We start from the raw sequence: 26,951 nt of genomic DNA on the forward strand, positions 1-26,951 counted from the left end.
GCCATGGCTCACGGGCCCAGCCGCTCCGCAGCATGTGGGATCTTCCCGGACCGGGGCACGAACCCGTGTGCCCTGCATCGGCAGGCGGGCTCTCAACCACTGCACCACCAGGGAAGCCCAAATCCTGTGATTTTTGAATGCTGGCAACAAATCAAGAATTTTTAAATGATGTGAAGGCTATTTCTAGGGGCCACATTCGGGCCACGGCCACCTCCTTCAACCCCATACCCCTACCAGTTTGGAACCACTAGTCTAGTAGGTTAACAATTAAAGCTAAACTAAGAATATGAGCACTGTGCCTCTAAACAAAAGCTCATGGGTATCTTTCAGGAGCACCTAGATTCAGATTATTTTAGATGCAGTTCTAGTAAGTTTGCTTATCACCTCCAACTAACGGAGAGTAAATAAGCTCCCATTCTAAGCTCCATTTCTATCTTTTACAGAAAAATTCCTCAAAAGAGTTGTCTAAGTTCCTCAACTCCCATTTTCTCCTTAGCTCACTCTAAATCAGGCCTGCATCCCCACTGTCAACCATGACCTAGATGGAGCCAAACGCAGAAGTCAGTATTCAGTACACGCCCTACTGTCCTACGGCATCATCTGATACACCTGAACAACACATCCTGCTTGACACATGCTCTTTGCTTAGCTTCCAAGACAACACTCATTCGTTTCCCTCCAATTCCTTTTCAGTCTCTCATGCAGGTTTCTTTTTATCTCCTGGTATTTAAATGCTGAGACTATTTTCATGGCTCAGGCCTTAGATCTTTTTTCTCCTCCAAGACTTTAGTAATCTCATTCAGTATAAGTCCTTTAAATATCACAGATATACTGACAACTCCTAAGTACATTTCTCCAGCTTGGTCCCCTCTCTCCTGGTCTTCCAACTTACACATCTAACTCTCTATTCACATCTCCTCTTGGATATCTGATAAGAATCTTAAACTCCTGATCTCACCCCCCAGAACCTGCTTCAATCCTACAGTCTTCATCTCGATAAACAGCAACTTCACTCTTCAAAACCTTTTGCCCTCTGCTTCCTCTATTTGACACCCTATATTTAGCCATAAGCAAATCCTGTTGGCTCTACTTTAAAACGTATCTAGTATATCTAGAGTCTAATCACTTATTATTCCACCTCCTGGGTCAAGCCAACATCACCTTCCACCTGAATTCTTTTAATAGCCTCCTAACTGGCCTCCCTACTTCCAACCCATCGCCCTTGTATTCTCAGCGTGTCAGCAATGACCTTTTAAAAATGTAAAGCAAATCAGGTCAATCTCTGCTCAAATTGCTCCAATAACTTCCAATGGTGTTGCCTCCACATCTAACAAATACAAACACCTCAACCACAATATGTTCAAAACTAAACTCATCCTTTCCCCTTATCCCATTTGTTTTTCCTATTTTTCTGGGGTTTTTTGGCTGCACCGCATGGCATGCGGGATTCTAGTTCCCCGACCAGGGATTGAACGAACCCGTGCCCCCTGCAGTGGAAGCGCAGAGCCACAACCACTGGACCACCAGAGAATTTCCAGTTTCTCCCATTTTTCATTTCCCTATCAGCCACACCTAAATCAGAAGCTTTACAACCCCTTCCTTTCATTTACTGCTGACATCCTGTCACCAAGCTTTAGAGCTTCTACTTCCTTACGATCTCTTAAATCCATCCCCTCTTCCTTATTTCCAGGAGTTCAAGCTTAGGGCTCCCCTGGTGGCGCAGTGGTTGAGAGTCTGCCTGCCGATGCAGGGGACACGGGTTCGTGCCCCAGTCCAGGAATATCCCACATGCCGCGGAGCGGCTGGGCCCGTGAGCCATGGCCACTGAGCCTGCGTGTCCGGAGCCTGTGCTCCGCAGCGGGAGAGGCCACAGCAGTGAGAGGCCCGTGTACCACAAAAAAAAAAAAAGAGTTCAAGCTTACTTTGTTTCTAACATGGATAATTACATTAGCTTTTTTATCTGGTCTCTAAACTTCTGTTCTCCATCCACTGCTCATCTTCTTTAAAAACACACAAAAAAACCAGCTTAAAATCCTTCTCCTCCTAGCTTTCAGGGGAATGCTCAGGCCCCTTAGGTTAACACACAGGGCACCCCAGTGCCTTTCTCCCACCTTATCACTTGCCACTCATTGATCCGTATAAGCCCTACCTTCTAGTTATATCAAAAGAATGTACATGTTCTCCCAACATGTACATTCTGAGATTCACAAAGGCTGCTCTTTGTGCCTGGGATAACACTTCCTACCTTCATCCTGCGTCTAGGAGACCCCTATCTGATTCTTTAAAACTATATCCAGGTATCACCTCCTCAGAGAAGCCTCTACAGTCACAGTTTGATTTACAGCCCTCCCTTTTGTACTTCTACAACATTATGCATGCCTTACTCAAACGCTTAAATCACACTGTAATCAATGGTATATGCATCTCTCTTGTCCTAATAGACTATTAGTTCCCATAGGGAACCGGCAATGAATGATCTATTCAAGATTGTTTCCCTAGACTCCAGCAGTGCCTTCTGAATTGAAATGCCAAGTAGTTTCAAAAGTCAGATTACCTCTACAGCCATGATGATAATAGCAGCTTTCTTTTTGATTGTTGAATTGGCAGGAAGATTTATTAAAGAATGTACACCCATTCCAAGACTACTAATAGGTGGAAGATCAAGCCAATCAGGATCCCTTATTCCTCCCATGCAATCTTTGGCCATGGGGTAGATAGTGCCATTTCCATCTCGAAGAATAATAGGAGACTCCTATAATAGAGGTGAAAATTAAAAAGTTTGGCTCCCAATCAAAAATGTTATGTCTGATTTTTAAAATAGTTGTATTTATTTTCAAATTAGATTTTATGTTTGTAATAGTGACCAAATAAGAAACTTAATATTAAAATATGTTGAATATTCTAAATTCTTCAATGTTTAATAACAAGCAAACTAGAGCCAAACCCTAAGCATCACAAAAATGCCAATGTTGTCATATAAATTTTCAAAAGCAAAAATAAGCCTCCATACCTGTCCAGCAGTAAAGATGGCTACATTCCTCTCATTCTGACCAAGGAAAGCAATGCTGCTTGTAGGGAAATTATTTTCCTGTTCTGCTTTTCCTGTAGCAAGATCAAAGATACAGTACCGTACCCAATTTCCAGTCTTCAAAACAGCATGCACACCTTCAGAAACACATAAATGTTAAAAAAAAAAAAAAAAAAAGTTACACATCCTTAGTGAACTCTAGTAAGTACCTACCAAATTTTACATCTCTAGCCACATTTCAAATGTAGATACATTTCATTCCATAATGTTACACACAGGAGACAAAAACTGCCAAATGCGCCAAACCACTTTATCTCATTCCCATTTACTGCACAAGTATTAATAGAACATGGAGTATGCCAGTTAGCAAAGTTACAAAATCTTTTACCTTTGGAATCCACATTCACTGCTAATATTTCTGTTTTTTCAGGTATACAAAGCTTTTTAGGAGTCCTTTGGAAACAGTCAGGAACTTTTGGTGTTCCTCCAGTTTTGACAACCTGCATGACAAAAGGAATTTTGCTCTCAAATCTGTAACATACTCAGGGTCCCGACATTCACCTGCTGAGTGAGTCCTCTACACTTACCTGCAGTTCATCAATTCTAAGTAACCTACAATCCTGGAGGAGAGAAGAAGGGTCAGCATCTGAACCAGAGTTGTTTTGACAGTTTGTATTACTGGACGTTCCTGGAAATTTTACAGCAACATAGGCTCCATCCACTTTCAGCACCTAGAATACAGGTAAATACGATAAATGTTAACACTAACTCATATGAAATCAATATGCAAGTTAGAGTCATTGAACCAATTTAACACTGAAGGCATTTAATTCCTTATGAGTATGTTTCTTCAATGATCGTCAAGTTGTAAAAGTAACCTGAACACACTCACCAAATATACTGTTGACATCTACTTCCATGACATATTATCCACAGACAACATAGGTAGAGTGAGCAATGCACAGAAAGCCAAGCACAGGACTTGAAACCAGAACACTTGAGTCATACCTCTGCTACTTACTGCTTTTGATTTTAAGCCAATGTGATCGTCTTAGAAAAACACAGCTGCCCGTAAACTACCGTTCTATTTGAAATCAAAAGGCCTTTGTAAATTGCAGGACATGATGTATCTACTCTGCCCTTTAAGTCCAAATGAAAGACCATCCCATTTCACAAACTAAAGAGCAATCAGGAAAAGTTACTTTGCAGGTATTCTACAGCTATAGTCCCATTTTGTTTTTAAGAATGTGAAAGGACAAAGGTGAGATTAACGGCATTCCAGCTGATGAACTCTACTCCCTTGGTTTCTTAGGAGGCAAGACCCTCTCCAGGAAGAAGGGAAGAGAAAGTGGAAGCTTAAAGACAGTAGCAAGATTTTTAAATGTTATGGAAGATCATCTCCATTAAAACTGTATAAGTCCCAAAGAATGGACTGTATCAAAAAGTAATGTTATCTCTTAGCAACTTTTCTGTAAATCTAAAATTATTCCAAAATAACACTTTTTAAAAAAAGCAGAATATCACCATAAATGCTCAAGGAGAGGTATAATAATCTTCAGTTCATCTGTCAGGGACAAAGGAGATATGTGCATCAGATTAAAGGATGGGACTAAAGAGATCATTAGAGGTGATAAATAAAGCAGCCTTGAGGAAAGGGCTGATGAGCACTCACCAACCGTAAGTTCTTCGATAACCAATACCATTATAGTTCAGTGAGTAACTAATTCTTAGACATTCTGAACAAACCTTGCCAACAGGAACATTCTTAACATCTTCCACAAAAACGACTTCCCGAAGAGACCACTGCTCTTCGTTCACCTTTTCCTCCTCTTTTGGGGCAGGGGTGGACCGTCGTCGTTCTTAGACAACAACAAAATGGTAAGTACCAAAAAGAAAATGTGAAAGAGACTTTATAGATTTCATCTAAATATATGAAAAAAGATCATTTGTAAAGGGATACATAACTTAGATATCTAAATAAATTTCATGAACTACTGCTTTATGAATTGAGCTTTCATAACTAACTTCCACTTTAAATGAATTCATAGTGAAAAATATCCATGTTCGTTAATGCCTAACAATATTAACACTACTATAAACAACTGCAAAGAAGTATCTAAAAATTTTAAACTTATTCTGGACCCTCAAAATTAGGGTTATCGGACCAATGTTTAAAAAGGAGGATCTGTTGGGCTGTTCTTAAAACTAGCACATGACTATTAAAAACTTTCAATTTCCTCAAGTACAAAGCAATTAAAACTAGAAAATAAATGTACTTTGGAAAGCTTTTTTAAAAAAAACTCTCTAAATCCAAGCTGCAGTAGTAAATCTAGGTTTTTAAATTCTACAAATTCTGAGCGAAAGTTGTGACCAAGCCATAACCAATCTACAGTAACAGTCCCAACAAAGGTAGGCAGATATTCTAGAGGGGCAATTATTTCCTTCTATTACTGCAAGGCACTTTACATATTGCAGCAAATTATAACTCGCAAAAACAACAAGAATACTCAACACTGTAAATACTGTTTTTCTATTTAAATAAAGTTGCACATTGAAAAAAATTAAACTAGTAGGAACACAATTTATATTAAAAGATATTAAAAATGGTCTGAGTTGCCTCAAATCAGAAACAAACTGAACACAGCTCTCTGCCTGGGATCTTACTTTGACCAATGTGTACTACACATAAAACTTACTATACGGCATTGATGCACTGCTGGCAATGGAGGATGCGTCACTACACGTGGATGCTGGAGATGGTGGAGGACCCATTTCTGTTTTCACAGGTTCCTGCTTACTTTCAGGCCTGCAATTAGAAATAAGATTCTCCTTATAATTAGGAAAATGACATTAGGAACTTGTCAAATGGCTTATTTTTAAGACTCAAGTTTATTCTCATTAGGGAATGAAATAGTAAAAACTTATACAAAATTGTTATTCTTTAGGATGCAAACTGAAAAAGATACACATTGCATACTTCAAATTTTTCTTAATGTTTTAAAATAGGAAAGAAATATACTATATGAAGCTATCAACAACATGGAACAATGGTTCAGATAAGCCTTATCTAGGAATAACAACAAAAGCTACACTCAATTTATCAATATAGCTTTACCAAAAGCCTCTTGAGCAAACAAGTTTCACACTTCAGTAAATCCTGACTTGGACACTGCAATTTAACTGAAAAGATGATAAAGGCAAATAAATAAAAAGTCTACTATATCATTAATTTCCTAGAGTTCAAAGAAGGAACTCTCCTTGCAATGGCTTACAAAACTTTACCACCAGATGGTCCAAGAATAATCACCTGCTATAACTGAAATGAGAAATTATAGTATTAATAAACTATCCCTCTTCCTTGAGTTATTTCATTAATGCTATACTCGAGAAGATAACTATAGCAACTACATAATATTCTACAGATGGTAAAAATATATTTTTATTCATTAAAAGGCAGAAGTCAATTTTTAGAGAGAAAAGTCATATATTACTCAGAAATTTGTTATATATAGATTATGCCGGTATGTATTATAATCAGGGCCATCATCTTAACCCCCTCATCTGCTATTAACCCCACCAGGAATTTCACCTGAGTTTAGAAATAGTCCATAGAAAAACAGCGTTATTTTTACCAGCATCTTAGCAAAGTTCTCAGTACAAGCACACATGAACACTCATGGCTGCTCTGCAAATCCTGTGACAGTGGAAGCAAGCCAGTACTGACTCATCATGAGCACGCTTAAAGTCAGCACGTTTCCATGACTGTAAGAGTCTACTGACATGAAAATGATTATCTTCTTAACATTTAATTTCACTTAGCTCTTTTACTAAGTTTATTAATAAAGAAGGCAAATTTCAAGGAAGGTTCTGAAAAACTTAGTAAATCACAGGATATAAATACCACATCCTATTTTAATCTCGTTTTCTATTTGTGCACATCAAAAAGATTTCAAATGCTCTTTACAAAGTTTCATAAACAATGAAAATGTATTTTGCTACTTTTATTTCTAGGATAAAAACAATCAATGCAAGTAGAGGGAAAAAACAAGACAATATATGGAATCTAAAAAAAGAAAAAAAAATGATCATGAAGAATCTAGGGGGCTTCCCTGGTGGCGCAGTGGTTGAGAGTCCGCCTGCCGATGCAGGGGACGCGGGTTCGTGCCCCGGTCTGGGAGGATCCCGCGTGCCGCGGAGCGGCTGGGCCCGTGAGCCATGGCCGCTGGGCCTGCGCGTCCGGAGCCTGTGCTCCGCAACGGGAGAGGCCACAGCGGTGGGAGGCCCGCGTACCACAAAAAAAAAAAAAAAAAAAAAAGAATCTAGGGGCAAGATGGGAATAAAGACGCAGACCTACTAGAGATCGGACTTGAGGATATGGGGAGGGGGAAGGGTAAGCTGTGACAAAGTGAGAGAGTGGCATGGACACATATACACTACCAAATGTAAAAATAGATGGCTAGTGGGAAGCAGCTGCATAGCACAGGGAGATCAGCTTGGTGCCTTGTGACCACCTAGAGGGGTGGGATAGGGAGGGTGGGAGGGAGACGCAAGAGGGAGGGGATATGGGGATATATGTATATGTATAGCTGATTCACTTTGTTATACAGCAGAAACTAACACACCACTGTAAAGCAATTATACTCCAATAAAGATGTTTAAAAAAAAAGATGGCATGTCACATCCTACTCAACACTTTGGTTTCTCCCTTTGAAGAAGCAAAGGAAGAGAGCTGCCAAGCAAGGATCAACTTATGACCTAAGAGAAGTCACGTATCACTAGCCATCAACAAGCATCTCCACCATCGTGCTGAACACCCAGACCAAGAGCATGACCTACACTGGGATAACACGTGGGAGTTTAGGGGAGATGGCAATGTGGTATTTTCACTTATGCCTTTGCCTGCAATGAAGTAAGCCTTTAAAAAGCAAGTGTCTAGAGTCTGTTATTAAGAATGCTCAATTCGATCAGCTAATACAGGCTAGATAAGGAAGAGGATTCTAAAAAACCTTTTTCTCTTACACGGGTTCCTTATAAATCTAGTGCCAGCTGAAATTCATGTGCTTGGAAAATATCCACACCGTGTCTTGCACTTTAATATAAAGTATTATAAATCCATTTAATTGAATAAACATATTCTAAAACAAAAAAATAAATAAATTTAAAAAATAAAAACAAGACAGAGAGCACAAAGCACAAAATAAGCAAAAAATCTTAATTAGGCATAAATTACAGTAGCTTTGGTTTATAAAAGAGTATCTTTAAACTTATCTTAACAGTAATCCTTGTACAATCATTACATTAATTTGAGCAAAAAATTTCAAAACTTTAAAAAATCTATATGTATAGTACAGTCCCAATCATTTCTCTTCAATGCTTGTATAATTCAGAATAAAAGAAAATAGTATACCAAAATATTTAAAATGCTATTTCTGGAATGTGATATTATATTACTCTTCCACGTTTCTACAATGCTCATGTATTTTTACAACATTAAGAAAAAAAGTAATTTTGAAACTTTACTAAAGTGTTTAAGATCATGTACCAAACAACCAAATCATAAAGATGAGTAGATGCTTCTAAAAGTACAGTTGTTAAGATCTGTGTACCTGGCTCCCAAACAATAAGCCAGCCCCAGAATGTGGGTTATACACAATTCAGTGGTATTTCTGTTCACATATCCCCCCCAACCCAAAAGTTTACAAATCCTTTATAGAAATTCCCTCCCCAAGCACATTAACCTGTAAAACCCTTTCAGTGATCAAGATGCAGGCAAGATGTTTGGTAGAAATTAAGATGATTATACATGGAGAGAGGAGGAAAAAGTCTGCCTAAGACAGTATGGCTGAACATATTATCACTGCTATACAACACCTTCCAAGGATGAACTCTAATGACAAAACAAAGACATCAAAAGAGAACTCTACACTGCTATTCTGGCCACCAAACATTAAGAATAACTATAATATACAAATATTAACCAATTTGCAAACAGTAAATTTTACCAATTCCTTTGAAAATTCATGGGGATCTTAATAAGACCCCCTCACGTTAACTTGTCTAAGTCACTGTACACCTCTAAGTCTCCTTGGTTACCCCCCTTCACATACAGAGCAAACTAGAAACTGATGTTAAATCGAGATTAGTTAGGACATAGTACTTACTTAGCTTCAGTAGTTTTGCTAGCTTTGTCCATGCTTTTCAAGCTCTCAGGAGATCTAAGCTGAAACCTACAGCTATCATTCATATTCCAAACTGACTCCATTAAGACACCAACTTTAGGAATCCCAGCACTAATTGAAAATGCAACTGCTCCAGCATGATAGAGAGGATTATTTCTTAGGCATACCTAGCAAACAAAAGAAAAAATCACCATCAAGATGACAATTTTAAAACAAACTAGAGGAGTTACATGTTCCCAAATTATGGAGCAGGAATAATTGGCACATTTGCTAAAAATGAACTTTAAAATTTCATGCAGCAAATAACCTGACCGTTCTGCCACAAGGACACAGAAGAGAAATAGCAGAGAAGAAACTAAAAAGGTTATTATTTAAAAAGTGAAATGTGAACAAAACAATTACATTTTTTTATCTGTTTCTTATAATTTGAAATTATTTTCTTCCTTAATTCATGATGCTATATATAGGCTCCATAACTTCATCTCTACTGATACTTGTTTCCCTCAGAAGACTGTTGTTTCCTACAAGCCAGAATTTTCACTGAATAATATAAGTTTTCTCTTAAATTAGAAAAAGAATATGTAGACATTAGTGTTAGAAGTTAACTGAGTTCAGCAGTGAATAACCTATAAATCTTCACTGCCATGGAGCACCCCTAGGTCATACTCTAAAACCAATAACCTCTAAGGTGACACTGCCAAATGCACCAACAGTAACTCTAAATGAGGTATGAACATTATTTCTGGAAATCTCTTTTGATTCTAAAGTAGCCCAATCTTACTTTCTGTTCAGTCATCCAGTGACTAACGATTATGTTATATTTGACAGTGGACTATATGATAATCATGTTTTTTGTCAATTTATAATTAAATATAAGTCACACAGTCTTTAAGAAGGTGGTACATTTGAGAAGTACAGGAACTGGAAATACTGACACAGAGCAGGAGTTCTGTCAAAGAATAGTTGTGTGTCACTAAATATAGCTCTGTGGCATAAAATGAATAGTTCAGAAGAGCCGACTTCTTGAAAAGGGTATGTCCTGCTTAGGTTGACTTAAAGAGAGGTTTCATCCATAAATTTTTGGAAAATACTGGTGAAAGCTTAAATACTGAAAGAGGATCAACAAGAAAGAAGGCTATAATTGTCAAAGAAATGTGGCAAGATATATTAGAAGTTATCCATTAATACCTTCTTATAAAAATAAATGCACCTTAGAGACAAGGAGGTGTATATCCAGCATATAAGAAGACATGAAATGAATATCTGCTAAACATACTACTCTCCACAATTATGATCTGTGAGTGCAGGTGCGGCTGCAAACTCTTAACTGATCGACCATTCTTTCTGATGTTAACATATGAACGATTTCCCCATTATGTGGCCATGACTGTCTTAAACCTCCAGTTTTCTACACTTTAAAACAAAATCTTATTCTATACCAAAGTATTGGAATATGCTGCTATTTTTCACCAATTTAGTGCCAAGCTATTGCTTAAAACTTTTCTTCAGTGCATCTTTAAAGGATTTTTCTACCCTCCCTGTCTATAGTAATGTCATCCTACATGCTAATAAGGCATCTGCCAGGATATTCTGCTAATATGTGAGTCTAATAAATAAGGAACTTTGAAAACATGAGAAATCAGTATGTGAACTGAATAAGAAAAAGGGAGCTCCTAGAAAAGAGAGATCTGTCCAAACCAACTGATATAAATAATGAAGACTAAACAACAATATTCAAAATAATGGGTAATTGCTGAAAACTTCCTACTTGGAAGGCCAACAAAGGAGTCAGAACAAGACAACCATGAATAGGACCAAAGCAAATGGGAGTCCCAAACAAAAATAAGAAGTACATAAGCTGAGTTTTGGAGAAAAGTAACAGCTAAAGTAGTGATTACTTTTTAAGACACAGGTAATGTAAACATGATACCACCTTATAGTGACGAGAAAAAGCTGAATTGAAAAAAAAGTGCTAGATGAGGAAATTAGTGCCATGTTACATCACAAAACCCAACACTTGTCTAAGCGTTAGGGATTATAAAGTCCTTAAACACTCATTGCAGCACTTGCTATAATGAATATAAATGTCAACTTTTAACCCAAAGATAAATTTCTAACAGAATCTAATGAATTAGAAGTATAACGGTAGTGTTCACACTCTTTTGGTCTCAGGACCGTCCCCCCCCGTTAAATATTACCAAGGATCCCCAAATCTTTTATGTGGGTCATATATAGTTGGTATTTTATGTATTAGTAATTAAAACTGAAAATTTTAAATATTTAATATTAATAAACCCCATGTTAATATAATTTATAAAAATAACTACATTTTTTTAAAAATCAGCAAGAAAAGTGGCATTGTTTACATTTTTTGCAAATCTCTTAATGTCTAATTTAATGGAAGACAGCTGGAGTCCCATGTATGCTCCTGCATTCAATTTGCTGTAATATGTTACTTTAGCTAAAGTATATGACGACAACTCAGCCTTACACAGATAGGTAACTGGAAAAAGAAGGACTCTCAGATCCCCTGAAAGGGCTGAGAAGCCAGCAGGAGTCCTTGGACCACACCTTGAGAACCATTGGGGCACTAGAAAATCACACTCCATAAGATATATATATAAGAGGCTAAAACCATCTCAGAAACTAGTAGAAACACGAAGATTTGACGAAGACTAATGCTGACAATATCGCCAGAGAGCAGTATCTTTCCAACTGCTTGGTCATAAGAATCATCTGGGATGTTTGTGACACATAAGGAAGCCTGCGTCCTACCACCAACCAACTGAAAGGATAATTCAGGCAAGGGGCTCCAGACTCTACATTTTTAAACTCTACATTTAAGTACCAAATGATTCTTAAAACCAGGCTAATCTGAGATTCCTGTCCCACAAGAAAACCAACTGACATCAGGGCAGAATCTGTTACTCAGCTATTGAGTAAAAAGTGATGTGGCACATACATACTACTGGAACCAGGTCCTTCAAATGACATTCATTTACAAAACTGCCTACGGGGGAATTAATTACAAGGGAAGAAATGATTCTGATGAGCAACAATGTCCCTTAGGACAGACTTAATTCGTTTTTTTTTTTTTTTTTAATATGTATTTATTTATTTTGCCTGCAGTATGCGGACTTCTTAGTTGAGGTACGCGGACTTCTTAGTTGCAGCGTATGAACTCTCAGTGGCGGGCATGCATGTGGGATCTAGTTCCCCGACCAGGGATCAAATCTGGGGACCCCTGCATTGGGAGCGTGGAGACTTACCCAAGGAAGACCACCAGAGAAGTCTCAGGACAGACTTAATTCTAACCACTTACCTGGGTACCAACAGTGATGTTCGGCATTGAAGAAATACCAGCACTAGATTTGGGCTTTTTGTTTTTTGCTCTAGCTTTCTCTAACATTTTTTTCCTTTGACTAAAAGGGACTACACCCCTGAAAAGGAAAAGCAAAAATTGGACAAATAAGCGGCGAAGAAGCCCATTAAATAAATCTGAAATTACACACATTATATTTAAGTATTACTTGTATATTCCTTCTCTAATATTTTTGCCTCAGTATAATATTAGCATGTATAACTTATTAATAATCATAATTTGATCACAGGTTTATAATACATAACTGGGTCCACTTTCATTAAACATTTAGGATTAAAAGTCACAGGAAATTCATCATTTGATATTTACTTCCAAATAATTCTGTTTCATTAGTAAATTCCCCTATACATTACTTCTGCCAATGCAAAGTTGCTGATAATTCCCTAAAACACAACAGAAAATACATTTGAAGCCCCTTTCGAACATTAAAGGAATAATTAAATGAGGCACAGAATATTCATACAATGACATACTTTAATAACCTTTAAAATTATATTTTATGTCGCTGTTAAGTAAAAAAAGTATGGAAAACACTCTAAGTTTCTAATTAAGTAAAAGCAAAGTACACGTTTATATATAGGACAAAAAAAGATTAATAAAATACTCCCAAAATGTTAATAGTAGTTACATTCCGGTTGTAGGATTATAGGTGAGTTTTGTTTCTACTTTATACCTTTTAAAAATTTCATAATTATAGTCACTAAGTATGTATTATTTTTATAAGCTTTTCTTTATCTTAAGGGTTTTTTCCAATGTTACTTTGCTCCAAAGTGAAAATTTCCCTCTCTATAAAGCATTAGCTTTTTTTTAAAATTGAAGTATAGTTGATTTACAATGATGTGTTAGCTTCTGGTGTACACCAAAGTGATTCAGTTATTATATTACATTTTATATATATATATATATAATGTGAAATATATATGAATATTATATGCATATTCTATATATAGAATATGAAAAAGAATATATATACACATATAGAATATAAATAAAAACAAGTAACCTTTTCAAAAGGATTGTGGTCAAAATATATATATATTCTTTTTCATATTCTATACATATGTATATTCTTTTTCATATTCTTTACCATTATGGTTTACTACAGGATATTGTATATAGTTCTCTGTGCTATACAGTAGGACCTTGTTGTGTGTCTATTTTCTATAGAGCAGTTTCTATCTGCCAATCCCAGACTCCTAGTTTATCTCTCCCCTAACCCCATTCCCCTTTGGTAACCATATGTTTGTTTTCTGTGAGTCTAAAGCATTATCTTTCAACTGACCTTCTCTATTGGTATTCCACTACTCAAAGCACCTATCTGCGTACTAAAAGCATCCACTGATATGAAATACCCCCCTCTGTGATACTCACCACCAATATAAATTGTTCTCTAGCTGTGCGCAGGTATAAAGGGCACAGCAATGTAAAGAAACAATCCGTTCTCCTTGAAGTTCTGAGTAAGTCTGTGCAGTGTGCTCTAATTTAGAAGCCACAGAACTTAAAGTTTCATCTACCCATGTAGCAACCTAAAGATAAAACGTCAGAGGATTAAATTAAAACAAGTAATCTTTTCAAAAGGGTTGTGGTCAAAACGAGGGCAAGGAATACCTACACTCTGGACTGGAATTCTAAAGGCTAGAAAAAAAAGTAATTCAGAAAAGGTTCTTAACAAGACTAGAAACTAAAATACTTTCTTCACGCAAGTCAATCAAAATAGTAGTTATTGAAATAAATGTCTAAAGTCATCTCTAAGGCATTAATTGAAAGTCCATATCTGCTCCAACAATTTTTAAACGAATTTAGTGACTCTAAAGTCACACTGATAATCTGAGATATAATATCCATACTTCCTCAATCTATCTATTGTAGTTCTTGAATATCTCCTCTTTTGCCAGGACTTAGCGTGAATATTTTTTCCTTCCCCTAAAGTAGAAAGCTATCTCTGAAAAGGAATTATAATACAGAGATAAACCAGCAATAAAAAGATTATACATTGGATTACTGTACTAAGGCTTGAGACACTTTGTTATTTGCAGATCTAGTTAGATAGACAGATAGAAATGAAAAGATGGAAAAGGGGCAGGGAGAGGAAGAAAATCAAGAATTTAAGAAATGTTTTTCACAGTGTGTCATACCTTGTTATTTTCTGTAGCTACAGTTGCTCTTATGCTATTTGCAGACAGGAGAACTATCTTTTCATTGGTTAGCCCCAAAAATGTTGCTCGTGGATGATGTAAGGAAGGATTCTTTGAAAGCATAAGAAAAGTGATTACCATTTTGTATGCTGATTTGAAGAGCTATTTAAAGCAAGATTTAATATAATGAAATACCTGTGCATTTCTGTAAGGCTCAGATTCACTCCACTTCCACTGATAAAGTTCTCCTTTACTGCTGACAGCCAAAAGCTCAGAATACAGAGCCCCAATACAGATGAATTTTGTTCCATCCTGTAGAGTGGAAATAACACAGTGGTATAAATATAACAACTGCCAAACCTAAAGATTCGGATACATCACATTAATTACTACATCAAATTTCGATTAATTATGTGAACACACAAACCGCTTTAGCAAAGTCTCCAGCACAGCCTGCAATGCCCTCCTTTAAGTGGCCTGGGCGCCCCACCCCCCGCGCCCCCGAACTCACTCTCCTCCAGTCATATTGGCCTTTTTCCTGCTCCTGCCAGTATCCCACCATGTCCTTGTCATTCTCTTGCCTTGTTTCTCAGGTGACTCACTCCCTCTCCTCAATCAAGTCTGCTCAAATGAGACCTTCCCTGACTGCACTATCTACAAAATCAGCACTCTAATATTCCATCTCCTGACTCTGCTTTCTTTAGTTCACAGCACTTCACAACTTGACATATTGTATTTACTCATTTATAGTCTACTTCACTCAAATATAAGCTTTGTCTTGTTCACCACTGTATCCCCTGTTCTTAGAACAGTGAACAGAGTAGATGCTCAATAAACGTGTTGAATAAATGAAGAAAAAACAGACTAAGGAGTTGAAGTGGGGAAAGTCGAGTATCAACACAAGATTCCTTCCCTGTAGGCTATTCCAAGCTGCTGAAACAAGTGTCTGTGTTGTTTTTTAAGGTAAAAGTTCATTTAGTTTTAAAGCAATGCACATGCAATGAGTCGGAACGCAATTAAATTATAAAAAGTGCAGACAATAAATTAAATAAATAATATAAATGATAAAGTGATAATTTTTTTAACATAAGACCAAAATGACCAGAAATCTCACAGCAAAGCTTGCCAATAACAGATTTTACGTTGTATTTTTGCCACTGCAAAACTTCTCTGCTCTGTTTGATATTCTGGCTCCAGAGTATGCTAAACTAATGGCGTCGTTTTAGGTTTCTGTCAAGTTCCAATCTTATTTGGTCAGATGGGTTATGGTGCTCAGCTATAGTCTGTGAAGCCTGTCAAGGCTTACAGGTTATGCCTCAGAGCTGTATAGAAAGAACACTAATTTTTTTTTTTTTGCAGTTTCATGCTGGTGATTTTTCTTTTTTAAAATGTAAGCCACTAATTGTTTAAGAAAAAATTTTAAACCAAAAGTTGCATATTAATATTACACACGAACCGAAACACAAGTGACTTTTTTTTTTTTTTTTTTGCGGTACGCAGGCCTCTCACTGTCATGGCCTCTCCCGTTGCAGAGCACAGGCTCCAGACGCGCAGGCTCAGCGGCCATGGCTCACGGGCCCAGCCCCTCCGCGGCATGTGGGATCTTCCCGGCCCGGAGCATGAACCTGTGTCCCCTGCATCAGCACGCAGACTCTCAACCACTGCGCCACCAGGGAAGCCCAACACAAGTGACTTTTAGCACAGTACATACATGTTTACATAAACTCAAATATTTACACATTTAAAACAATTTCCATTTAACATACGAAATTTCTGAAATACATAAAAGCATTAATACTTTCTATAAAACTACAATTAAAACATCAAGTGCTTTCTTGGAGTTTCAAGTTACCTCTTTAAAATAAGATCTTGCTTGCATATATAGTCTTTCTCCAATAATCAGTATGAACTGTTTTTTCCCTCAAGAGGTTTATTTTCCAGGTACATTATAAGCTCAAGAAAACGGACCCAACAATTATGCAATGTAATTATGTCATAACAACTTAACTGCACATAATGCTTTAAAGTAGGTTTGGATGAAGTTCTCAAACACTTTGGTATATGTTCTTCAGGGACTTCTATTAGAAACAACAGGAATTTTAAGCCCCTTCAATCCCCATTTCGCTTTAAAATGGACAAGTCTTTGGTTAAAGTTCTACATTTTGGGCATTTATTATTAATTAAAATGGTCCCCAAACCAATAAATGGCGCTGATGTATTATTAGTTTACAAGACTTCATTTAACTTGTTTCTGATGCAGTGGGAAGCTATAGATATTCATTTATTATAACATGTCATTGATAGTTTCAATCTTTCACTTATAAGCAGACAGATCAATAGGTTTAGTCAGTATTTCTCTGTTCATTTTCTGTTATAATCTAAACTATACAGTAACTTGCAGTAACTATAGATACTGAAGAACACTAATTTTAATCTTCTATTTTACCAGTGCCAATCAGCTCTATTTTCAAGTCACATCTACGGAGGGATGGGAAAGAGATCAAACGTGAAATTTTCCAACTTAGCAATTCTACTCTTCCCTTCACCATGGGTATCTGAAAAACACCGTGTACTTTCTCCAGGGCTGCTGCATCAAATCTTAACATTTCTACCTCACACTTCCTTCTCGACCCCTTGGTTAAAGAGATGATAGAATCAGACCAAGTTGAGTCCAAAACCTGGATCCAACACTTATTAAGTAGGTAACTTCAGATAAGTTATGTAACTTCTCTGAACCCATTTCTTCACTTCTAAAATGGGTATAATAATAACACGATGGGGAGGGGGGCGGTAAAAACCAAATAAAGTAACATATATTAAAGTACCTGGCACAAATAAGTGGTCAAATTCAACTCTGGTTACTCTGCTGCCCTGACTTCATCTCCTACTCACCCAAAAGGCACAAGCTTCCGATTTCCATCTCCATCCTGACTAACTTAATGAAAAAACACCATTCTCCCCTCCCCCTCCCCTTCTCAGAGAAAGAAGTGTTCCTCTCTACTATCTAAGGACAACTCACCACACACAGTGGATACAACCCTCTCTCATTACCTCCACAACCGTCCAAACCCGCCTGCCCTTCAGCCTTAGGCCCCGGGGAAGTGAACTGTCACCCGGCGTCCGTCTCACCTCACCGGCTCGCACTGACAGCCACGCCTGCTCTTGCAACAGCCTTATCGATGCCCCGTGCATTGAACCAATCCATCTTCTCTTCAAACTCTTTGAACCGTTGGACCCTGTTCATCACCAGTTCTAGAACCTCTCCTCTCCCTTGTTCACAGGTCACTACTCTCTACTGGTCTTCCTCCTATCTTCATGACTACAGTATTTTCTCCACCTCCCTTGTACCACCATGTACTCCCTGACCCAGATTCTGTCCTTGTCCGTTTATTCAAATGATGTTCCACCCTCAGCCTAAGTGACTGTATCCACTGGGGTGCCACGCTTTTCAACATGTAAATCTTCTATCTGCAGACTAACCTGCAGATTAACTGCCTGGATGTCTGAAAAGCACCCTACCATCTCCAAAATGAATTCATCGTCGCCTCCAAAGCTGTATGTCCCCTGTAGTCCCTATCTCCATGAATGACATCTACCACCCACCCTGTAACAGGAGGGCAACAAAGGAACCTGGGCCCTCTCTTCAACTTCTCCTCTTCTCTTAACCAGATGGTGACTAGCAAACCAATGCTATACTTTGTCTCAACTTCCTCGAACATTCTTCCCTTCATCCATCCTCCCTGTCATTGCTTTGGTTGAGAGCCTCACAATTCCCTTCTACAACAATTCTACCAGTCTCTTAACTGACTCTAGATTTTTACTATTCCTATCTTTCTCCCACTGTGCCAATAGTGCTCGTCTCCCTAAAAATATACAAAACCAAACCCCACCAATCTCATCACGTCATTTCTCTAAGAACTTTGCTGGCAGAACAACATCCTAACTCTTTGGCAAGTTGTCTAGGGCTCTCTGGTCTTCTCCACCCTGCTCTTCTCCTTCTCCCACCACAGAGCAGCAATTCTGAATTTCTCACTGTTCCGCAAACACACCCTGACCTTTCCTGACTCTAGGCCCATACTTGACATGTTTGGAATGCCTCTGCATCCTGATTAATGCCTACTTAACCTTAAAAATGCTGCTTAAATGTCATCTCCTCTGTGAAGTCTTTGCCACATCTCTCAGGTGGTGTTAGTCATTCCCCACTCTGAGCCCCTATAAATACTGTATTCACACCTTCAGTCTAGCACTGGTCATACTGTGAACACATTTCATTGTATGTGAATGTCTCTCTTCCCCAATGAGTTGCCTATGGGAAGGTCCATAACGAATTCACCTCTACATTCCCACAGGCCAGCTTGGTGCTTGGCACACAGTAGGAGCACACTGACAACTGAAGGAACAAATTCATCTCAACTCAAACTTTTTGAGTAAAAACTCTGCCAGAGCAGTACAATCCTAAACAATTCATCCCTATAGCCACAGCATAGTGTGTGAGGCACTCTCAGAACTGACTTGCCTATATCCTTCAAGGATGGACCAATGTCCCCCAGCTCATTAGTCCTGAATGAGCTGAGTGAACCCTGAAGGCCCTGAAAATCCATTATGGACAAATGTGGAGAGATGGCAAAACCACCAACCAAAGGATGATGGAAAAATCACCTATTGTCTTTTGCCTGATTTAGATCAGTAGGTGGAGAAATACAAAGCAATCAAATACACACAAAGCAACAGTATTTTAGCTCACACACTTCATAATATCATAGAAGACAAGGCTTTTATCGTTTTGATGAAATACTAATGGCTGCTTCTGAGCAAGTTGGGCCCTGCTTCAACCCAACTGGAAAAGGTGGATATGCACATTTCCATAAAGATCAGTAGTTTGTAGCTCTATTTTTTTTTTTTTTAACAAAACGAATCCTTTAGAAGCTGAATCTAATCAATAAATTTGCAACTGTCTGAACATTAAAGATCAACCAAATGAGGAATCCCTCCCTAAAGACAGATGGAAAATGTCAAAAATATGATAATTACCTTAAAAAGCCAAAGCTTGAAAAGAAAAAGAAAAGAAAAAGGTCATTCAGCATAGCGACATGAACTCCTATTAACTTCACCTAGTTACTTACATTTTTAAAAAACTGGTCTTACTATTCCCAAATTTCTCCCTACAAACCTTGGTTTTCTTTTTTTTAATTTTCCTACTATCAGCAAACACTAGTTTTCCCATTAAGTACCAATTCTAACTGCAATGTGCTGTGTATTATGGCTGAAATGGATGTTATACAACTACAGGTTACATGGCACAATTTGTTAACTGTCCTTATTCACACTTCACTTCTCCTTACCTATCTAGGTTTCCATTTTCTCCTTATGCCTGGCTTCTCTTCCTCTTTATGACCTCTTCTCCTTTTGCTCTTACTTCATTATTAAAGTACATTTGTGACACACCTAGCCAACTTTTTTAACAGATACTTCCTGGAAGCTTCCATATGTCGATTTAAAAAAAAAAAAAAAAGATCTTCCTCACCCATTTCCACTTCTAGAACCTTGAAGGCGAAGCAGAATGACCAACAAATTGGATCAATTGGTCCCAACAGTGATGGCTGCTTCAAATAATTTAAGGAGCCAAATGTCATGGGACTATTTCCTCTCAACACCATTCAAAGAAACTTGAGAATAACACACAACTCTACAATTCAAAAGGCTGGTGGAGAATAAATTTTCTTATTTTCCCTAAACTATATGAAAATAGATCCAGAACAGTAAGCGATACGACTGTAAATTAACAATACTGACTTGCTGAATCAGTTTTGTTTCTTCATCACCCACCAAACAACTTCTGTCAAATTCTTCTCTGGGAGCTTACTGGAAATAAAGGATGTGTGCATTTTCTAATCTGAAAGGGTTTGTTTTGTTACAGGGCACAAAGCAGAAGTTTTTATGTTCAACTTCAGATTTACTTAGTATGGATTTCCGTGTAAGTTTTGTCTGCCCTTTCCCTTTAGCATTTACTACTTAGCTCTTACCTTTGCACTCTTACTTTTAACAGTCTTTGTTACTATTGTGGCTGCATTTTTTATTCTCTTATCAGTCACTTTAGATTCTTGTTGGAAGTAGGTTGGTATATATATATATAATATATAGTTACAATGTAAATGTAGACATTCAGCAACACAGAACTAAATTTCTAATCTGAGAAAAGTAAATTCCAAAAATGAGAAGTGAAAATGGAGCCATGTTAGATAACTGTCTAATTGAAAGACTGCACCTTCCCATCAAAGTAACTCTTAGTAATCACTCTGGCCTCCTGTGATTCCCCAAAGCCTCTTATACCTAATTCCATTATGGTAGTTACACCAAAGTATTAACATCATTGTTCTGCCTTTCTACAAAACTCTCACCCTAACACCTGAACAAAAGGCCTAACACACAATATGCATTTAATCAAGGCTACTCAATCACGTGTGCGTGTGTGTCCCCATCCATTGATGGATGCTTAGGTTGCTTCCATATCTTGGCTATTGTAAACAATGCTGCAATGGACAAGGGGGTAAATGTATTTTGAGTTAGTGTTTTCATTTTCTTCAGATAAATACCCAGAAGTGGAATTGCTAAACCATACAGTAGCTCTGTTTTTAATTTTTTAAAGACCCTCCCTACTGTTTTCCATAGTGGCTGAACCAATGTACATTCCCACCAACAGTGCACAAGGGTTACCAATTATGCTTTTATACTAGTTTTGACATTTAAATCAAAATAATTTATGGAAATAAAGTTTAAGGTTACCTCAAATATTTTCAATTTAAGATTATACTGTAAAGGCTTAAAGAGAACATTCATTCCACCATTAAGGGAGCTTTATTAGCCTAGAAAATGGTGAAATTTTGAAGAAGTAGCCGTTCCTCTAAATAGGTGGTGGGAAAGTCAAAATTATTCCAGATAATTTAACAGTGGAATTTCTCAGGCACTCTAACAAAAGGAAGAATGAAAAATACCATGGACACTAACCAATCTTACAATTTAGGTCATTTCTGTAATTAAGCTGGGACACCCTCTTCCCACCCCCCCCCCACCCCCCAAAAAAACAAAAAACAAAAAAAAAAGGGAGAGAGAGAGAAAGCAAAAGAGACAGAGAAACTACCTCCAAACTGCGTGCTGACGCCCTATACCTCTCTGCTCTCTCCACCTACCTCTCCATCTCCTATCAAGTTTGCCCCAAAACCCTTTTCTCCTCCTCAGGGATCACTACCCCCAATTCTGGAGGACTAATAAGGCCCCACATAGTGCCTGTTTCTTCATGTGGAATGTATTCTATGCCCCTGTATGATCATTTTGCACACTGTTCTAAAAGCAAGGTCTTTTTTCCCTTTAACAACTCTCTGCATTCTCTTTCTGACTGCAGCATTCAGCCTTGCAAAACAATCATCTAGTGGTTTGTTGATAACTGGGATAATGCTTAATAGCTTAATTAGGTTTATGCTGTTTTCTTTCCCTGAACTGAAATTTTTGATGTCTAAATTTCAATCACAAGCTAATAAAAAGTAGTTCTTCAGTGACATTTTAAATTAGATTTTTCTTTAATAGGAAAAAAAAGGTATAGGTAGGATATACTTTGTTGCACACACTGCTATTTCTCCTTCATTCAATGTCTAAACAAACGAAGGAAATAACACACTAAGTAAGTAAGGCCTGTACAGTGTCAAGATTTTACGATGCATTTAGTAAATGTCTCTGAAAACAAGCTATACCCAAAACCATGCCTATCAGTAAAGGCCAACAAAGACCGGCTAACTCTAACAGAGGGTACACTGGCCAGGGAAAAAGCTTGCTAAACTCATACTGTTCAAAACACTTTCAGATGTGTGACAAAGAAGCCTACACTAATATGTATGCAATGGCACTATTAAAACAAGATTAATGAGTCCTCTATTACTTCCTGCCAATATGACACAGTTCTAGCATGATCAAGGCAAGAGAAACAGGAAACAAAGAACAATGTAGGGGAAAAAAAAGAGATGAAAAAGAAAAAGCCCAATGGTTTAAATCACCTATCATATGAAGTAAAAGTAGAAACTGGAACATTTCTAGTTTTATGGAAATAAGTAAGAGAATGCAATTCAGGGAAAGTCTGTCAGCTGCCAAAGAAAACAGAATAACCTTTTGCTTACAAAGAGGCTGATTGAAATTCATGTTCCTTCTTGCATTCAAGCTTTCCACATGAGCTGAATACAGAGGAAAATAAATGAACTACATCAAGAGTCACAATAACTATGAAAAATAAACAAATTCAGAACACTAAATAATATTTTTCCTTTAATATCCCAAATTCAACTTCAAAGAAAGAAAAGAAATCTACATCAGAATCTCCTTATCTGCTAGAGATAACCTTCAAGTTCTTATCTTCTTTTACTTCTACTTTAGAAAAGTTCCTATCCAACTGGCTCTGGAAATAAGAAACAGGCACTCCAAAAAACAGGTGAAAAACCCATGGCTTCCTACAGGAGCCTTTGAAGATAAATTACCAATCACTTAGGACAGTGAAACCTACACACCATCAATAGACTATGTCTATATGGGAAAAGAATCTAAAAAAGAGTGGATATATGTATTTGTATAACAGATTCACTTTGCTGTACACCTGAAACTAACACAATACTGTAAAGCAATTACACCCCAATAAAAATAAAAGTAAAATAAAAGAATGTGTCAACTCTGTTTCACTTGTAGCAGTGATGGATTTTTACAGATTCAAGTCAACTTAAATCCTGCATGCTTTCTAGAAGCTAGTCATTGTACTACCACTCAGGATGCAGAGCATAATTCCCCCAGTCCATTCCTGTTCAGCCTGCTTTGTCTCCCACAGCTTTTAGAGCAAAGGGCCTGTCAGAATTCACTGCCATCAAACGGGAAAGCTAAAATCAAAGAAACACAGATCCCTAATCTTGCCCTGACATGCATGCTTGTAACAATGACCAGAAACCTGCCCTGCAGAAAATGGGGTACTCTTGACAGTACAAAACAAATTCCTACCAAGAAATATACCATTTGTTACTGGTATAATTACCACCAGAAAAGAAATCCTGAAACAGAATGCTGATATATTATCTGGAACTACCATCCTTATTTCTCTGATTTACTTCATCAAGTAGAAAAAGAAATAGCACCACTGAACACATCTCCTTAAAACGACTCCTGTACTGTCAAATAAAGATGATCTACTTATATTTAAAACAAAACAAAAATATCACTTTATGTCTGCATTTTATTTTTATTTTTTATTTTCTGACCGCGCCATGCAGCATGCAGGATCTTAGTTCCCTGACCACGGATCGAACCCATGACCCCTGCAGTGGAAGCATAGAGTCCTAACCACTGGACGGCCAGGGAATTTATGTCTGCATTTTAAATGACAGTACGAAAATCTGAAATAAAACAGAAGCTTTTTTGGGGGGGTGGAGGGGAGTGCCAGGAATTCAGTTAAAATGGAAAGGATGGGTAGGGTTTCTTTTCAAATACCTTATCAGGCCACCACTGCAAATCTTCTCCTAGAGACACTGGACTTTGAACAGGTGTATTCTTCTTATCCAAGTTTGGCTCTCCTTCCTTGCTGGTAGAGCCCCTTTCATTATCAAATGAGGCTCCATCAAGCCACCTTCGTTCACGTAAACGTAAAACGGATTCACGTTCACGCAACAGCTCAGAGTCTCTCTCTAAGGGAAGAAGGAGAACTGGTATGCAATTGGGTCACACCAGTGGGATAAAAGTAAGCCACTCTCTAGTAAAGACCCTTCAGGATGCAACTAACAGCAGTTTATCCACTCACAAGAACTTAATGTAAATGTATATCTAATAAGTTTGACATGCAACATTCAAAACATTAACTCTTTCAAGTGAATGTATGAAAATTATAAACTAGTATTTTTAAGCACTATGTAGAGGCAGACTTTTCTGAATTCCAACTATATGCTTTTAGAGCAGAACTGCTTTATTTTAAACTGGAATTTGGATTTTTTAAATGGAGTTTTAAATATTTGGCTTTCATTAAAAATGTTTACCGTAACTTAAATTTATTAGAAAATATTCATAAATTAAAATTTTAACACGTTAGATACATAAACCAAAAAAGAGTATTTGTTAGAGAGTCTACACATACAGATTTAAAAAAAAAAACAACCAAATCTTGAAAAGGGTAAAATAAAAATCCATTAACTATAGAAATTTTGATAATCCAAGCCCTTGTTTAGAGTAATTTTATAGGCTGGATTTTTATGGAAAAGTCTTAAAATTTCTGAGAAACTAGACAGAATTTTTCTTTTGAGAATCTTTATAGAAAGATTACTTTACAAAAATGCTTCCCCTGAAACTGGCCTACAAACTTTTTAAAACCAGTTTTTTTAGCTTGCTCACATATTATTTTTTAAATAGGCAACCAAAATAAACTTTCCAAGACTTGGATAGTAAGGATTAAAAACAATATTAAGTTGAACCATATAAAACTGCCATCCATGCAGATCTAACATGGTCAAGTACCACCAATTTCATATGGTTCAAAGTAAAACAGATGCCCACATAGAATGACCTAAGGAAAAGCAAAAGGGAGAAATTTAGAAGGAGTTTTGTGTTAGATATTGAATATCTTAAATGCAATACTTGATGCATTTTAGGCAGTAAAATATGCACTTATTTTTTAAAAATTTTTAAGCTGTTACATAATAGGTTCAGTACACTAAAAGATCATCGTAAGTCTGTTATTTTAAAACTGCTTTCAAGTACTAGGTATTTGCAGTAAGGTCTTAATATAAAACAGCATCCTTTCCAGTTTACTAATGATAAGTAAATAATATATCTGATTCTTGCCTGTTACTTCAATCAAGCAGTTTTACATTCTGGAAAGTAAAAATACTGACTTACAAAAGTTAAAATGCAAGCTAAATCCATATCAACATACACAGTGAAAGGTTTATATTTGTATGATTTCAAAATCTTCTTTCTAAACTCTACTGTGTACTATACCTTTCCAAGATTTCAAACTTCTGAAAATATCATTTTAGTATGATAAGCATTTCTATATATTTACTATTGATCAATCTCATTCTAATAAGTTTTTTCATATTTCACTCTTCCATCTAACCAGGGTTTAAAATGAACAAAATAATCACTTTATTTTAATCAAATAAACTAAAGAGACTTGTTATCTGAATGCTGCATGTCACTGTAAAGCAGAATTCTGCTTTTACTTCAGAATCCATATTCCTAATTAAAAATACAGTTAGGTAAGTTGTAACCCTTTACATATATGCTACTATGTTGATAAGATCATCTCTAAAGTTCTAGTGTGGCTCTTCAAACTCAAAAGTAACTATTTTAATGCCAAAGCATCCAAAAACACTAACAAGCAATGATTTCGTCTACTGTAATATTAAAAGTTCAAATACAATGAATTCTACCACTATCTCTCCGTAGAGTCAGCCAACAATCACAAAGAAATAAATGCAAAATTACCTCGAGATGAGCCTAGCCTGGAAAGTGACGAACGACGAAAAGAAGGGTAACCAAAATAGCTAATGTCTTCAGAAAACATGGCATCTGCATCAATAATGACACTTGGGTGGGCAGAATGAATGTCAGCATCAAGAAGAGACATAAGATCCTCTATAAACAGAAACAAATATAAATGAAGCAGATATAGAGAAAAAAATCTGCAGACCATTGAAAAATCCCTGAAAATTAAAACATTAAAATCAGGGACTGACTACTGACATAACCTGAGAAGAAAAGCAGTAACTACCTAGGAAATAAAGTTAACGTTATTAACACAGATTTTAAGGAACATCAATTGCATGATTGTTGCTTGGGCTAACTACTAAATTACCACAAGAAAAAAAGATCACTATTGAAGATTTTTGTGACATCACAGAAAGTCAAAATCTAAATGCAGTTCAGTTATTCCATATTCAGTAATAAGGGCATCAAAATACAACATTCCAGTCATCTGTCAGCCAGTGATAAAGACATGCACATACATCCATGTCTTTATAGGACCAAACACAAGTCCACTGAGCAAAAACATTTTCCCTTAAAGAGAATTTTACCATCAAATCAAACACTACAGTGAGAAATATCTACCACCTTGGAAAGGTCAGTAAATCTATTGCACTTTAAAATTCCATTCCCCAGTCAAAAAAAAATCTCTCCCTTCAGAGATGAGAAAACCATGATGGTGATCAACC

The 26,951-nt window shown here is 37.0% G+C and overlaps 1 protein-coding gene across 7 annotated transcripts in view; it reads right to left on the reverse strand.

Annotated features, from left to right (window-relative positions):
• Nucleotides 1–26,951, reverse strand: part of UBR5 (ubiquitin protein ligase E3 component n-recognin 5) — a 142,801-nt gene that overhangs the window by 62,977 nt on the left and 52,873 nt on the right. For 5 of the 7 annotated variants that reach the window (XM_032609394.1, XM_032609395.1, XM_032609396.1 and 2 more), the window contains exons 8-20: nt 26,224–26,373; nt 24,238–24,449; nt 14,920–15,036; nt 14,725–14,835; nt 13,961–14,115; nt 12,530–12,647; nt 9,190–9,374; nt 5,725–5,834; nt 4,775–4,887; nt 3,616–3,759; nt 3,417–3,528; nt 3,011–3,165; nt 2,555–2,752 (exon numbers count right to left, since the gene is read on the reverse strand). In XM_032609394.1, the coding sequence (XP_032465285.1) occupies nt 2,555–2,752; nt 3,011–3,165; nt 3,417–3,528; nt 3,616–3,759; nt 4,775–4,887; nt 5,725–5,834; nt 9,190–9,374; nt 12,530–12,647; nt 13,961–14,115; nt 14,725–14,835; nt 14,920–15,036; nt 24,238–24,449; nt 26,224–26,373 (1,880 nt within the window). The remainder of the gene's footprint in view (nt 1–2,554; nt 2,753–3,010; nt 3,166–3,416; nt 3,529–3,615; nt 3,760–4,774; nt 4,888–5,724; nt 5,835–9,189; nt 9,375–12,529; nt 12,648–13,960; nt 14,116–14,724; nt 14,836–14,919; nt 15,037–24,237; nt 24,450–26,223; nt 26,374–26,951) is intronic. The other 2 variants (XM_032609399.1, XM_032609397.1) reach the window with 1 other exon arrangement.

The sequence above is a fragment of the Phocoena sinus genome, chromosome 17, assembly GCF_008692025.1.
Source record: "Phocoena sinus isolate mPhoSin1 chromosome 17, mPhoSin1.pri, whole genome shotgun sequence".
NCBI lineage: Eukaryota > Metazoa > Chordata > Mammalia > Artiodactyla > Phocoenidae > Phocoena > Phocoena sinus.